General features: G+C 38.3%; 1 protein-coding gene across 1 annotated transcript in view; it reads left to right on the top strand.

Annotated features, from left to right (window-relative positions):
* Window positions 1-14,552, top strand: part of RAB8B (RAB8B, member RAS oncogene family) — a 66,500-nt gene extending 51,948 nt beyond the window's left edge. The window contains exons 4-8 of the mRNA XM_067749553.1: window positions 4,063-4,140; window positions 5,131-5,220; window positions 6,439-6,504; window positions 9,293-9,343; window positions 10,259-14,552. Coding sequence (XP_067605654.1) covers window positions 4,063-4,140; window positions 5,131-5,220; window positions 6,439-6,504; window positions 9,293-9,343; window positions 10,259-10,351 — 378 coding nt within the window. The 3' untranslated portion in view covers window positions 10,352-14,552. The remainder of the gene's footprint in view (window positions 1-4,062; window positions 4,141-5,130; window positions 5,221-6,438; window positions 6,505-9,292; window positions 9,344-10,258) is intronic.
* The last annotated feature ends 2,144 nt before the right edge of the window (window positions 14,553-16,696 follow it).

The raw sequence follows: 16,696 nt of genomic DNA on the forward strand, positions 1-16,696 counted from the left end.
TCTCTCTTCCTCCTCCACTGCCACTCACCCTCCAGTATTTGAGTGCCAGTGACATCCCCACACAGAAGTTGGGGATTCCTTTTGGGAATTCCTTTTTGAAGCTCTACCACCTTGGGACTCTATACCACTAACCATTTTATATGTATGTGTTCTCCACCCTATAATACTTTGAAGATTGTAAAAGGTCATCCTTTTAAGAAGGGCAGTTGTCAGCTACTCTCTGCTTAGATTGGAATCAAAGGGAAGGGACTTATCTTGTGTGGAGAAGTTTGTTTGTTGTTTATTTCCTCCAGAAAGGATTTTGGGGGTAAATAAGAACATCTTAACAGGGATGATTTAGAATAGTTTATAGGTAATTTTGATTAGAGGCATCTTATAAACACAGGCCTTTATATTGACCAATTTCTTTATTTTCTAGGAATGATGTATTGATACCACTTGCAAGCTTGTTTTCAATACAGAGTGGGCAAGAACACTTAGAATGTGGAGCAAGTGTCTTCCTTGGCTGTGTAGCTCTAGTTCATGGTATAAGGAAAGAGATCATTGAAATGTGTTCTTTAATTTAGATTTCATTTATCTACTGCCTAGCCTTTTTTCACATTACTGCAAATAATTAGACATTGTTGCTGTTCTAAGATATCTTGTCCTTTTCATTTTGAAGGTAGGGATTTTTGTCTCTTGCTTTACTACGAATGCCAGTGCCTTACACATAGTAGATGCTCAATAAATACTTGCTGAAGGAGTGAATCAGTGAACAATTTCAGACCTAGAAACAATCTTAGATACATGTTCAGGAAATCCTGCTCTACTTGAGTCTTGGATCCCGCGTGTCATCTGTTCCAGTGGGATGTGGGGCCGTTGTGTTCTCATTTCAACAGGTGGTGGTTCTGGCAGGTTTAGTTGGCTCAGGTTGGCTCAGGTATGCAGCATTTTGGTAAGCACAGTACTGAGTTTGACACCATGGCAGAGTCCTTTGGTCTGTTTCAAACTATTGAGCAACATTTGTAGGCATAGCAGTAACCCTGACGGACAATCTGGCTTTGGGGGGAAAAGGCGCCATATCATTGCATTATCGCCATTTCTCAGTACTGTCTTGTGAACTCTTAGGAGGCCGTTGTTGTTAAAGGTATGTATACTAGATATATAAAGTTTTTACCTGGTATACCGGAACTTGTATTTCCAGCTGATTCGTAATATCAATTAGCTTACAAACATAGGGAATAGTCAAAGGGTTTCTGCTACTCAAACCAAAGATATAAATTAATAATTGTTGCCAATTATTGAGTCCAAGCTGTGTCCTGGATTCTAGGTAAAGTACTTTACAAATAACATCTCAGTAGATCCTCAGAAATCCATTGTGGAAGATGTGCTGTCTTCATTTCCCAAACGCAGACTGAGAGGGATAAAATAACTTCTCCAGGATCTCCCAGGTAGCATGCGGTGGAGCCCAGACCTGATACCTCTGACTCCAGAATCTGTGCCCTTAACCACTACACTGTGTTCACACTTCCTGTGCTAACCACCCAGAGTGCTACTTGACAGACAGCAGTAAAGATCAAGGTTGTCCACATAGCCCAAAGGGAAGTAAAGCTCCGGCAGTGTTTTGCTTAATTTTACTATTGTAGGTAGCTAAGCTGTTTGAATCAGGAATTATTCAGATTGCATTTTGAGACTTTTAAAAATTATGGTAAGATATATGTAACATAAAATTTAACATTTAAGTGTACAGTTCTCCACTTTGATTTTTTTTTTTTTAATTACCTTGGTAATTGTAAAATCTACTTTACAGTGTAGCCAAAGTTAAACATTTGCATTTGAGGCTAGGAGGAGGGAGGATAGAGAAGAATGTTGTTTGTCATTTAAATTTAAATCATTATGTATATTTTTCTGGTTGTCAGAAGGTTACGTGTAGTATAGAAAGCTTTGAAAATCCTAAGAAATCATCTAAAATCCCACCACCATAAGAGATAGCTTCTGTTAACATTTTACTATGTTTCCCGGATTCTTTTATCTATGTGTATTTTATATGATTTACATTTATTTACATTTATATTTTGTATTTATTTACAAAGTTGGAAGCCAGACCCTGAAAGACTTTGCCTGCTATTTAAGGAATTTTAGTTATGAGTACAATGGCGAGATGCCAAAGGATTTTAAGCAATGAAGTGATAACTCTGGTACCCTTATGGAGAGTGGATTAGAGGAGGTTAAGAATGAAAGCAGGGAGACGTAAGTCATCCAGGTAAAGGCTAATTGATGAGAATGTGAGTAAGGCCTTGCGTGTGGGGTATCAGACTGTGGAAATGTGGAGGTTGTTGAGTCTACAGGACTTAGTGACTGACTAGTGGTGGAGCAGATTACTCCCAAGGGTCTGCTTGGGCTGGCTGGCAGGGATGTATTGCCCTTCTTCAAAACGAGAGTACAAGGAGGAAGAGAAGATTTGAAGGGGACAAAGACAACTTCCTATTTCACTTAGTTGAGTTTTCGGTGACCACAGGGGCCATCTGGGAGCCGATGCCCTGTCAGTGTTCTCCAAGGCACACCTGACCCCTGTCTGTGTCTTCAGCCTCATCTTGTGCCCTTCTCCCATTGGATCTGGGCACTCTTGCCAGGCTGACAGTCTTTTTTTTTATATATAATTTAAATTTATTTATTTTTGGCTGTGTTGGGTCTTCGTTTCTGTGCGAGGGCTTTCTCTAGTTGCGGCAAGCGGGGGCCACTCTTCATCGCGGTGCGCGGGCCTCTCACTATCGCGGCCTCTCTTGTTGCGGAGCACAGGCTCCAGACGTGCAGGCTCAATAGTTGTGGCTCACGGGCCTAGTTGCTCCGTGGCATGTGGGATCTTCCCAGACCAGGGCTCGAACCCGTGTCCCCTGCATTGACAGGCAGATTCTCAACCACTGCGCCACCAGGGAGGGCCAAGCTGGCAGTCTTTTACTCAACCTAGTAGGTTCTGGGCCTTCCTGGTGAGCAAGATATTTATCACATTTCTGCTATGTCCCAGGCACTGAGGGCTTCCGCTCTTCACTCCAGCCTCTACCCCTTTGCCCAGTTCAAGTCTACTCAGCCCTCAGACCTTGGCTTTAATGTCATTTTCTCAGGGAAACCTTCCCTGAGCCACCCCAGCCCCTCAACCAGATTAGGTTAGCATTTTTATTCAGAGCTCCTCATGCTTCGTCATAGTGATTGTCTAAATTATAATTAATTATATAGTTATTGGTTCATTGTTTTCTTTGCTAGCCATCCATGAGAAGAAGGGGCCTTGCCTATCTTATTCACTACTAGTAGCATTTGGTATACTACCAGGCACATAGTAGGTGCTCACTAAATATTTGTTGAAATGGATGGACGGGGGGTGGATCTAGCACTTAACACACAAATGTGGTCTTGTGATACAGATTTTGGAATAGGTAGCATACAGGTGTCAGTTGAAACATTTAGAAGATAAACTGTTTAGAAATACCAGACGTGGGGTCTTCTAAGATATGATGAGGATGCTTTTCATTAAACTGTGTAACAAATGCATTATATTTTAAGTGTCTGTGATTTACTTAGACAAATAGTAACTTTTTTTAGTTTAGTAACATTTCAGTCAGTTCATATAAAAAGAAATAAATCTAAAGCCATATGGTTACAGTCTTAGTATAAGAGTCGGAAACAAGATAATTTCTACTTAGAATAAACAAGTGCACAACAGAAGCGATTACCTCTTACTCTCAATGTTATCTCTATTTTAACTTAAACATCCTTTTAGCTTCAGTTGGTGCCAGTTTTATTATATGAAGTCAGGTAGAAAGGGTATATCACCTTTACCATAATCACTAATTCATTACAGGTTAAAAGTGAAATAAATGTTAACAGAGTATTTATTTACATGGTGAGACAATGGAAGATTTTATTTATTTCTGTTTCTCTGTACTTTAAATTTTTATTATAAATTCCTTCTATAAAGACAGAAAAAGGACAAACACAAGCTTTCTGGAGGAGAAGAGTACATTGACATTATGTTCTTTAACTTTAAATGTATAAAGTACTAAATAACGGTCTTTTTTCCTCTTATAGGGAATTATGCTGGTCTATGACATCACAAATGAAAAGTCCTTTGACAATATTAAAAATTGGATAAGAAACATTGAAGAGGTATGTATGGAAAGAGAATGGATACTAGGGAAGAGTCCTGCTGGGTGCTTATAAAGGGCTCCTCCCTTTATGAGTGTCTCCCTATCACTCAGCTGAGCTGCTAGGAAGTAGGGCGCGGGCAGGTCAGGCCCTCTGCTCTGAGGAGTGCCAGGGAGGGTGACATCTCTGGTACCTCCGGTCTGACTTCTCTGCTGGACTGGGGGGAGGTCCAGACAGAGGAGCAGTTTCACAGAATTTTAAACTTGGCCCTGATCTTGAAAATAATTTAATCCAAGTCCCCATTTTACACATGAGAAGACTGAGGTCAGAAAGAGGTGACTTGCATGTGCTCATAGAGCCTTTAAAAAGGAGAGCGAGGATTAAAACCTCTGGTTCTCAGGTTCTGTCTATTCCACCATGCTATGCTGTTTGATGGGCAAAAATATATATTTATTCCGGCAGTTTATCATTTTGCCCTTCTAACCTTTTCTTCATCTTAGATATTTAAAATTTGGTTTAGTTCCAGTTTGATTGGTATGAAGATTTTTTTTAATGTCTTTGACATTTCAGAAAGAAATCTGACTGTGAAATAATTTCATACACATTTATATTAACCCACGTGAATTTATTGTTTAAGTAGTTCAGAATCCAGAATACCTTCTGCATTGGCTCACTTAGTACCGAGGTGTTCTCCCTTCTTTGACCCAAACTAACATTTGGAAGTTTTTTTGTTAGATAACTTTAAGTTTTATTTTTGTTTGTTCATGTACCAAAAAAGACATGAGAATGACTGCAAGCCTTTGGGAAAAATGTTCGCATGGACTCTTATGCTGTAGCTTTCCCCTCCTCTCATCTTTAAAATTTTTCTGTGAATCAGGCCTTATGTTGAATGAAAGATTATTTGTCTTATAATTAAATTTCTGGATCTGTTTCTGACAGGTTAAGATTTGCCTGTTGAGTAACTGTGTTTTTCTCAGGTTGTTTGTCTAACATACTGTTTTCTCCCTGCAGCATGCCTCTTCAGATGTTGAAAGAATGATCCTGGGCAACAAATGTGATATGAATGACAAAAGACAAGTGTCAAAAGAAAGAGGGGAGAAGGTAAATTTAAACTGAATGCATAAAGATTGGAATCTGCTCACGTTAAGCATTCATTTTCTTACTATTATTTAATTATTGATTTAAGTTTTAAAAACATCTATATTTTAATCTGTTAAAAAAACAACAAAAGGGTTGTAATCCATACTTGAATGGTATGAATTAGTATTCGAGCTCCAACTCCATATACTGTGTAGTCATGACTCATTCGTAAAGAATTTGCTGTTTTCTGGGAGATACAAATTGGTCCTTTTTCAGATTCCTGCAGCTTAGAGTTCAGGTTATTTCTTCCATATCTGTGTGTAAATGCCCAGTTTTGAAGTTAAACCAGTTCATTCTCTTTGGAAAAAAAGTAGTAGGATAGGTGAAGTTTCAACAGTAATCATTTTTCAATTTATTTTTTTTTTAAGAATATTTTACTGCACATTAGATTTAGGTCATTATGGAGTTTTAAACTCTTCATTAAGCTACGGATATCATTTATAGGCATTTCTCTATTTTATGTCCTGTAAAACAAGAGTTTATTACATGTACATATTCATTTCTTTGACATTTTCCAAATTGACTTAGAGGCTTCAATTTTTTAAGTCTTGGAATTTTGCTTTAGACTTTTTTTAGTGATATGTGCAAAATGCATTTTTCGATCTGACTGCGAACTTTTTCCCCCTAAAAACATTCACTTAATCTTGGTGTTGCAAATGAACTGGGAACTCTTTGGAAATAGGTGGAAATGTAGAAGAGTTCACAATTTGCCACAATCAATAGAAACCCAAGCAGTGAGTACTTAGTATTTTAAGCTTTTGTTCTTTTATGCACCAATTTGTTAAAAAATAATGAAAAGTTACAATACTAACTGTTGGAGGTTTGTACTTTGGGAGCAGATAAAAGGGGCAGATGTATCCCAAATTAATGATAGGGGTGAATGTCTCATAGGTTTGCTAGTGATTTTATTAGAGAACTACAGGTATAATCGAAAAGAAGGGAAGTACTTAAGTTATGTTTTGAGTGGAAGTGGTGCCATTTTACTTACTTGTGGTGATGAAGTTAGATATCTAAATTTCAAACATGATATAGTAGAAGAAAGCAAAGAAATTTGAGAACCACAGGAGTTCTGCACTAGGTACGCTCCCTTTAGGACTCTGAAAAACCTAAAAAATATAAATGCTCTGTATGCATTTATTTATTTTGCACTGAATTTAAATGTTTCTTTTTGTCTTTCAGTTAGCAATTGACTATGGGATTAAATTCTTGGAGACAAGTGCAAAATCCAGTACGAATGTAGAAGAGGTGAGAAGGAATTGTTTGGTGACTTGTTACGTAGTAGCATTAGTGTCTTAGGTGCCTGTGTTCAAGCAACTCTCCAAGCCTTGATATTTTCTGCCTTAGTGAATGCCTTGTGGGAACTCCACTTCCATTCTGTAAACGTTTATGCTTCTGACTTTTATGTGGATCCTGGTTGTTGGATTTCTAACACCCGTCCTCCACATGGGATATATTAGATTGCTCAATTAAGAGTCACTGAACAGGGCTTCCCTGGTGGCGCAGTGGTTAAGAATCTGCCTGCCAGTGCAGGGAACACGGGTTCCAGCCCTGGTCTAGGAAGATCCCACGTGCTGTGGAGTAACTACTGAGCCCTCAGGCCACAGCTACTGAGCCCGCAGGCCACAATTACTGAAGCCCGTGCGCCTAGAGCCCACGCTCCTCAACAAGAGAAGCCACTGCATTGAGAAGCCTGCAAAGAGTAACCCCTGCTCGCTGCAACTAGAGAAAGCCCGCGTGCAGCAATGAAGACCCAACACAGCCAAAAAAAAACCCAAAAATGGGTCACTGAACAGAAGATGGAAGTTCAGGTTAAGTTCAGTTTTGCCCTTTGTTTGGTACGCGGGCCTCTCACTGCTGTGGCCTCTCCTGTTGCAGAGCACAGGCTCTGGACGCGCAGGCTCAGCGGCCATGGCTCACGGGCCCAGCCGCTCTGCGGCATGTGGGATCTTCCCGGACCGGGGCACGAATCCGTGTCCCCTGCATCGGCAGGCAGACTCTCAACCAGTGCGCCACCAGGGAAGACCCAGGTCTTCTATTCTTTACCAAGCGCAGAGTTGTTGATAATATTTTCTTTTTTAAAAACATTTTTAAAACTTATCATAAAAATAATACATGTACTATGTGTTAATACATGTAATTTATTTAACAATAAAACTGATGGTTTCATAAACATTTAATTTCTCAAGCTATTCATTCTTCACCATGACATGGCTAAAACTTGAGACTTAAGTGACTCAACTAGTGGACACGGATCAGAACTTTTTCTTTCTTTTAAGTAACTAACAGTCATTTTTTCAGGTTGGCAAATGGGTGTCAGGAAACAGGAAGCCTCTACTGATTTATTTACTCAAGCATAGATATGCAGAAAAATGCTTCCCTCTGCTTGCTACAAAAGGATTTCCTTTCATCAGAAAGAGGGGAGCCTCTTCAGTCAGGTTTAATGGTGGAGACAGGAGAAAAGCTTGCTCACTGAGATGGCCCACGTAGGATTGCTGCCACAGAATGAGCTCTGTACCCTGGCTTAATGGAGCAGGCTTCGGTCTCTGTTAGTCCTGAGCCCTGATCCTACCTGTGACTTAGAGAGAGTATTGAGTTGGGAATTCCCTGGTCAGGGAACTAAAATCCTGCAAGCCGCTCGGTGTGGCCAAAAAAAAAAAAAAGAGAAGAGAGCGTTGAGCTATGGAAATATAGAACTGCGGATTGCCCGAGCTGCTTACTGGCCAGGTATTCTGCAAAAGTTAGCAGTTTTCCCAGGGCTTTAACTTAGCCTCAAAAACTGAGATGGGCTTACTTAGAAACTTTGACTCACAGGTGACCAGTGTGACAATGAGACACTGACAATGAGTGATAATAGTACTTATCATATTGCTTCTTTTTGACTGGTTTAATAATAATCCTTTTGCTGAACATTTTTGGGGGGCATTAGGAGTGATTGGGAACAGACTGACATACCAGTGGGTTTAGCATGGCGACAACTGAGGAAGCCTTAAGAGTCATGTAGAAACAAAGTAGGGATGATAGGGTTTTTTTAAATTATTAATTAATTAATTTAATTATTTATTTTTGGCTGCGTCAGGTCTTAGTTGCAGCACAGGGGATCTTTCGTTGCAGCGGGCAGGCTCTTCATTGCGGCAGTTGGGCTTCTCTCTAGTTGTGGCACGCGGGCTCCAGAGTGCATGGGCTCAATAGTTGCAGCTCATGGTTCTGTAGTTGTGGCACACAGGCTCTCTAAGTTGTGGTGCATGGGCTTAGTTGCCCTGAGGCATATGGGATCTTAGTTCCCCGACCAGGGATCGAACCCCTGTCCTCTGCATTGGAAGGCGGATTCTTAACCACTGGACCACCAGGGAAGTCCCAGCGATTATAGGTTTTAAAAATGTTTGGCTTGGGTTTGGGTCAAGAGGCACTAGGCATAAAATGCCACTGAGATTTGTCCTGCTTCTATTTCACTGATTTCCACGGTGGGGAATTTAGCTGAGCTGTAGGAACTGTTGGGATTTTTCAGTGTTGCGACACAGGAGGTTATATATTCTCAGGTATAAGAGTGAAAGCAATTTGAAAGAGAGGAGGTTGGGAATAAAAGGTGGAGATTTTTGTGAAAACAAATTTTAGAGCTATAGGGTAATTCATAATTATTCCTTCACTTATCAAACAGATATTCAGCATCTCCTAGACCAGGAACTGTGCCCTACTCTGGGGATGCCCAGGAGCTTTAGAGCCTCTGCCTCCCAAGTGATCTTATTATACCCATAATTCAGCAAGTGTCATATTAGGAACTTGTGCCAGATGTTATGTGCAGAAAATACTTGATGAATGACAGTTTGATTACACTGGAAAACCTTTATGATATGATAAATGAAAAGTAAGTTACAGTAGTCATGTGTCTACTGTGATTGCAATTATGTTCTTTTCTCAGTTAAAAACCTCAAAGTAATATATTTATATTTTATAATGAAATAATAAAAAAAGGCTACATTTCTGTTTTAAAAGATATTATAAACATATAATAATGAAATCTTTGGTTTACCTTTAGGCATTTTTTACACTTGCACGGGATATAATGACAAAACTCAACAGAAAAATGGTTTGTATGACACATAATTTTTATTTTCCTTATGCTGTTTTTAAATTTGTTTTCTTATTTGTGTTGTTTATTTATTTAATTAAAGGGATAGGCCTGATTATAATATAGTCACATAAACCCATTTTTTCCCTGACTTACATTTTCACCCCTTAAACTTTGATTCTTATTTCTGTTTCTTCAAATTTCTTATTTCTGAGCTGCAGTTGTTTCAGTTCTTTCCTCTGGCTCTTTAAGTGGTCTTTATTTTTATTATTATTTTTTAACATCTTTATTGGAGTATAATTGCTTTACAATGGTGTGTTAGTTTCTGCTTTATAACAAAGTGAATCAGCTATACATATATCCCCATTAAGTGGTCTTTAATTGAATTTTGATCAGAATAATTAAAGTAATAATGGCAAAATTAAATTTTTTATCTCTCTCTATATCAGTATATAATTATGATCTCAAAGACGCTGAAGTTTGCTTAAATTTGAAACAATCTCAGTGATGAATCATTACGACATCCTGGAAAGTTTGTTTTAACCTGAATCTTGCATATAATTGTATACCTTATGTTACCAACTCTTCTTACCTCCAAGAAAGGGGTTGCCTGTACCAGTATCTTAACATTATTTCCATTATTCCCTTGAAACTTTACACTCTTTTGGTTATAATTTTTTTGAACTGGAGTTAGGAACTTCCTAATATGTAGTTAATATATTAGGTGCTAGCCTTAAAATATTTTTCCTATATTAACCCACTGTTTCCAAAGAAACAGACAACATCAGAGCTTAACTAGTTCCCTTCCTAATTAACCACACTACTAAGGACACATTTATGGCATAGTTAGATATTTTTTTATTTCTTAGGTAATTGGGCTCAAACCATGAAACTTTTATTTCCTTGCTAACTCCATCTTCTGTTTTTTTTTAGAATGACGGCAATTCATCAGGGGCAGGTGGACCAGTGAAAATAACAGAAAACCGATCAAAGAAGACCAGTTTCTTCCGTTGTTCGCTACTTTGATGAACTCTTTCTGAGAGACTGCAGCACACCTAGAGGACCCTTTCCTGCTTCTCTGAAAGCACAGGTCACCCAGCCTCAGAATCATCCTGCCTGGCTGCTACTGAGAGCACCACTGAACCTAGACCTAGATTCTGCACACAGAATGTGCAGTGGATTCCAGCCTCATGGCCCATCAAGATAACAGGCTTCTTCTTTCAAACGTGGAAACAGTGAAGTGGAGACACGTGCAGGACTTAACTTGTTTTTCCTCTGTTTTATTGCGTGTTGCAGAAGCTGCTATCTTTTTCTTTTTCACTTTGCACATCAGTTGTTAGCCTTTCCTTGTTACAGCACAATCTGAGATTCACATCTGCACACTTCTGTCTGATGAGGTTCTAGACAAATTTGCATTCGGGAATGTTTAAAAAAAGAGTAGAACATTTAAAGCAGAGGTTAATATACGAAAATTATAGCATATTTGGTCAGGTTCATATGGCCAAATGTTATTGCATTGATAGCATTTATTTAAGGGCTCTGATTTTCTTAAATAAAAGAGTCATTAAATTCTGATAAACTTTATCTTAAAAATTCATAAAAATGCCCATCTGCTCATCAAAGGCCACAGTTTCTTTATTTCTTCAGATTGTTTACAGTTTTGCTTCATTCCTGACTTTTTTGCCAGAGAGTCTGGGTAGCTGAATAAATCACTTTTTCAGGTGATTTATTGATTACCTCTGCCTAATCTATTGACACTGTATTTGGAAATCACTTTAATGTCGCTTTTCTTGAGTTTTGTATTTGCTCTTCTTTCCTGTGTTTGACCTATTATAGTCACTCACCTAAAACATAACATATTTGAACACTGTTGTCTGTTTCTAAGTGTAAGCTTCTTAAAGTGAAATTTTACATGGACAGAGAGACACACTATTTAGGGTTTTATTTCAGCATCTAATTGTTGTTCTGTCACATCAGCAAACATAATATATTTTTTCTTAGATTCACTCCTTAGCTGTTGGTTTAGTAGTAATGCCCAATTCTTATCATAATCCCTGTCTGCAAGAATTAATGAGTTAGATTTAGACTTAGTTCACAGAACGCTTACCTGTAGGGATAGAAATTAATTTGTGGATGTAAATTTCATAGAGATAGCTGTTGGTAATGGTGAAAATAATGATTTCTTTTTAATTTGGGCTTTTTTTTAAAAAAATAAGATTAATTAGACCTAGTGCAGCCTCTAGGAAAAGTCTTGCCTTTTCATTAGAGCAAATATGAGCATGGTTTCAGTTTTACAACAGCTGTTGTTGAATGTGTAGAACCCAGTTCCATCTGTTCAGGTGCATTGTTGTAGAACTTGGTCCAGCCATTTGGACCAAAGCCAACCAAAAGACTTAGCTGCCTTTCTCACCAAACACTGGTACTGGTATGCCTTTTGTAGATGAAACCGTCACGTGAGAAAAAAAGGTATTTAGTGTTAACTTAATGTGCCAAATTCATTGTTGTTATTCTAGCCTTCAGTGTCATAACACAGAAGGGAGTAATAAAGAGGTGATTAGGAAATAATAATTATTCTTCCTGTTAGGCCTGTTTTGTTTCACAAAGGTTATCATCATGCTTGATAGTTATGTCTGGGAGAGGAAAGTGGAAATGGATTGCTTGTTACCGCAGAGAATTCTGCTTCAAATTAAGATGTATCATTAGAATACTTGGACCAGTCAACCTTTACTACTTGTTTGAAAACTTATGCACAATTTAGTGGCAGGAAATATATACCAGAGCTATTTTTGATGGGTTCACTAAATTTATTGTTCACAAATTTCAGTCTCCTTGCTTTTTTCTTTCTTTTTTTTGTACTTACTTATAGGCTTAAAGGCACCAGTTGGTGTCCCAGTAAAATCAGTAGTTCCTTGATCAAAAGTTGACTGTAAGTCTACCATCTTAAAATTAGATAGATTTCTGGAACAAAAAAGATAATTTCTTAGAAACATCTTGTATTCACTGATTTTCAGAAAAAGATCCCAGCAGTTAAGCTTTCTGGATGGTAACAAGGTAATTTCTAAAAGGCAAGTGCTATGACACCATGTATGAATGTAACTCTCTTAGTAATTTACCTCCAACTCTTTGGTGTCTTAACACTTTGGTTTATATCTCAGGGGTTGTCTGCAAACCAAAACTGACATATTCTGTGGTTAGCCTTTTTTTTTTTTTTTTTTTTTTAAACAGAATGCTTTGCTTTTGTTTTTTTTCCTACTCTCTTCTGTTGTCTCGTATGGGTTAATAACTAGTCTCCATGAACTTCCCTTTGAAAGAGCCTATAAAAGTTAGATGAGTCTAAAAGTGTTCTTTGAAGTAGCAGCGAACTGGGGGTATATGCTGTTATATAGAAATAAATTGTCCTTGCTATTTTCTTACATTTAGCTTTGCTAAATTGTATATAATTTGAGCTAAGACCATAGGAGATTCACTTTCTGCATGGTAAAATGCCCTAATAAATATTCCACTTTGCTTAATAATGTACATATAGTGCATTATTTTTTCTATTTGTAGATGAATTTAGTGGCAGATAATTGTCTGTTCCCTGCTGAAATCTAGTTTTGTGTGAAGATTTTTGTGGTTTTATGGATAAAGGTACATGAAGGTTTATTGCAGCAGTATTAGTGGTTCAGTGGCTGCATTTTATTATCAGTGTGCTAATTTTTGACAATGATTGGACTAGACCTTTTCAAATGGAGTCTGAGGGTATCAGACAATGAAAATGTGCTGTAACTAAGTAGCATGTAAATCAGTTGATTGTAAAGCGTTTCACTGGGAACTTATTTTAGCTATATTTTACTTCAGACAGATTATGAGAAAATAATCCACCTGTGCATCAGTTAGGAGGTGCTGCAGGGTTTCTTACTATTTACATGAACATTTTGTGCAGTCTTTGTTATAAATTTTCAGAAGACTATACTCTTTACTTTGAAGGACTATTTTTTAATTATACCTCATTTAGCTAACTAGTATTCTAATACCTAGTAGAAAAACAGTGAGCCAGCCTTTAAGTATCCAACACAATTTAGACTATATGTTTTGTTTTGAACTAAAGACATCATTGGAAAAAGTAGCAGGTAGTTTAGGATAGAACATACATGTCATATCCAGTAGCGCAAAAAAAGTATTATCTTCCTGTCTCCATTAATAAATTTAGCTGTGAAATATAGATAAATGTTTGCAGAAATTTCTAAATAAGAGATTATAACTCCATTTTACAGGTTCTGAATGCTGAGAATCTGTATTAAGGCTTATAGTTCTTCCTGTGAACAGTAAGTGATACGTGTAAGCAGACTTCCTTTCCTAGTTCATGACTTAGATTTCTTTATAAATTTAGTTCTTAATCTTTAAAGATGAGCTTCTAAGCTTAAAATTTTAAAATAGCATTTCATTATGTTGGTTTACTTTTCTCTGATTTTAAGCACTCATTTCTGCTGTCAGATTTTTTATAATTTTTCTTTTAACAGAAAGGACATTCCTTTTTCCTTCTTGTTATATCCAAAGAAGGGGGTGGGGGAATGTCTAAAAATGAAATTCCTTGTCCTAGAGGGACCTAGATGGACAGGATATACTAATAAAATTTCAAATGCTAGCACAATTTTACAGTAGAATTGGTCTTTTTTCAGACTAATAAAATTAATGGGTGTCATGTTCAGCATGAAAAAAACTAAATGAAATTTACAGAAATGAAAATTAGCAAACAACTAAGGATATTTTCAAATTTTACTTCATTTTTTGAAATGCTTGTGCCATACGCAATTGCATTTCTTATTGCCAAGAACTAATAGAACTTCTTGTTTTATTTCTTACCTTTTTTTAAAATGTGAATTTAATTATAATTCATTCCTATGGCCTTACACATGGGTTTTGTTTATTTGCAGCTGACACTGTCCCTTTAAATACTGTAAACTATTTGACTAAAATCATGCCCCTAATGGGAAATATCCGTTTTTTCCATAGAATCATCCTACTGTAAGTTTCAGCATATTTTACTTTTGCTCCAATGGCTTAATGTGAAAAAGCTCCTGCAGATAAAGTGGACCTGTCATGTTGTTACTCTTGTTTAAGCCAGTTCATTAACTGTGTACTGATAATGATGCTGTGTTTTTTTTAAGAAAAAATGGATTTTATTCCAGGTGAACTTTTTTTTACAATAATGTTCGTCTAAAATAAAAGCTACATAATGAAAATACTTATGTCTCTCTGAAATGGATTGCACATTTTTAAAATGTTTCTTCTAATTTGCTAGGTGTGTGTCTCAAACCGTGGTAGACTTGAGATATTTTAGCAAACTTTACATCTTACTTTGAGTTCTTTTTGTTTTTTTGGAGGGAAATTTTATTTATTTATTTATTTTTTAACTGAAGTGTAGTTGATTTACAATGTCATGTTAGTTTCAGGTATACAGCACCGTGATTCAGTGATTTTTTTTTTTCAGATTCTTTTCCCTTACAGGTTATTACAAGATATTGAGTATAGTCCCCTGTGCTGTACAGTAGGTCCTTGTTGGTCATCTATTTTATATATTTTAGTGTGTATGTGTTAATGCCAACCTCCTAATTTATCCCCCCCACCCCCGCCCTAGAGTTCCTTAAAGACTGAGAAAAATGGCCAGAGCTCCTGCTCATTCTTAATTCAGCATACATTGAGGTTATTCTGTTATAGAACTGCAGCCTTAAATTGATCGTCCTTCCCTTCTTAATCCTTGCAAGTTTAGTTTCTGTTGTTTTCACTTTCAAATAACACAATTGGATGTGATGTTCTGCCAGTGTTCTACCCCTGGGCTGGTGCATGTTTCCGGTAGCTTTTGCCGTTCATCCCCAGAACCATTTTGAACCTTCACTATTCCTCTCAAGCTTAATTTTCCTTTCACTCTTTTTTTTTTTTTCTTAAAGCTCAAGTCTTTATTTTTGGCTGCGTTGGGTCTTCGTTGCTGTGCGTGGGCTTCCTCTAGTTGCAGCGAGCGGGGGCTACTCTTTGTTGCAGCGTGTGTGCTTCTCATTGCCGTGGCTTCTCTTGTTGCAGAGCACGGGCTCTAGGCGCGCGGGCTTCAGTAGTTGTGGCTCGCGGGCTTCAGTAGTTGTGGCTCACGGGCTCTAGAGTGCAGGCTCAGTAGTTGTGGTGCACGGGCTTAGTTGCTCCACGGCATGTGGGATCCTCCTGGACCAGGGCTCGAACCCGTGTCTCCTGCATTGGCAGGCGGATTCTTAACCACTGCACGGCCAGGGAAGTCCAGCCTTTAGGATCTTGAAAAGGTGAGGTTAGAGATTTTCCCCTAAAGCCTCTAGAAGGAAACTATCCTGGCCCTGGCACCTTGATTTTAGCCTGGTAAGACTCATTTCATAATTCTGACCTCCAGAACTATAAGAGAGTAAATTTGTGTTGCTTTAAGCCATTAAATTTGTGGTAATATGTTTACAGCAATGATAGGACACTAATACAGTTTTCACATTTGTGTCTTTAGCCCCAGCCTCTTTCCAGAGGGCCAGACTTCAAAGTTGATCCGCCTACTGGACACCTCCCCTTGAATCTGCTACAGGTACATCAAACAACATGTCTGAAACTCCAACTCAACTCTCCATCTTTCCTCCTTCTCCAGCAATTCCCACCAACAACTCTAAATCCCAGGAGGAGAAACCTATTCTTTCTCCTCTTCTCTCCATCTTGATAGCACCGTCATCTACCCAGATCCCCAAACAGTTAATCAACCTCCGAGTCTTACACGTCCTAACTCCTTACTCTCTAATCTATCTCCTTGCCCATTATTTTTGCCTCTTTGTTCAGGCCTCCTTATCTTTTGCCTAGATTTCTGCAACCCCTCCTAACCAGTCTTCCAGTCTCTAATCTTATTTTCCTCCAATCCAGTTATCACAGTGCTGACAGGTTTTTAAAACTGAAGTCTTACAACCCTGCCAAACTTAATCCTCATAACCTTGAGAAAAAAAAAAAACTAAACTCTGTAGCCTGGCAAACAAAGTCCTTTGAGATCCCCACATCTTTCTTTCCCGCCTTAGATTTTGTCACTCTTTAACTCATATGTACCTTTTTTTTTTTCCGGTACGCGGGCTTCTCACTGTTGTGGCCTCTCCCGTTGAGGAGCATAGGCTCCGGACGCACAGGCCCAGTGGCCATGGCTTGTGGGCCCAGCCGCTCCGTGGCATGTGGGATCTTCCCGGACCGGGGCACGAACCCGTGTCCCCTGCATCAGCAGGCGGACTCTCAACCACTGCGCCACCAGGGAAGCCCTCATATCTACCTTTTGAACCACGCCAGTAATTGCATTTCCCTGAACATAACATGCTTTGTCACTCCTTTCCTTACGCTGCTCCTTCTGTG

The sequence above is a fragment of the Pseudorca crassidens genome, chromosome 1 (assembly GCF_039906515.1).
Source record: "Pseudorca crassidens isolate mPseCra1 chromosome 1, mPseCra1.hap1, whole genome shotgun sequence".
In the NCBI taxonomy this organism is placed as follows: Eukaryota; Metazoa; Chordata; class Mammalia; order Artiodactyla; family Delphinidae; genus Pseudorca; species Pseudorca crassidens.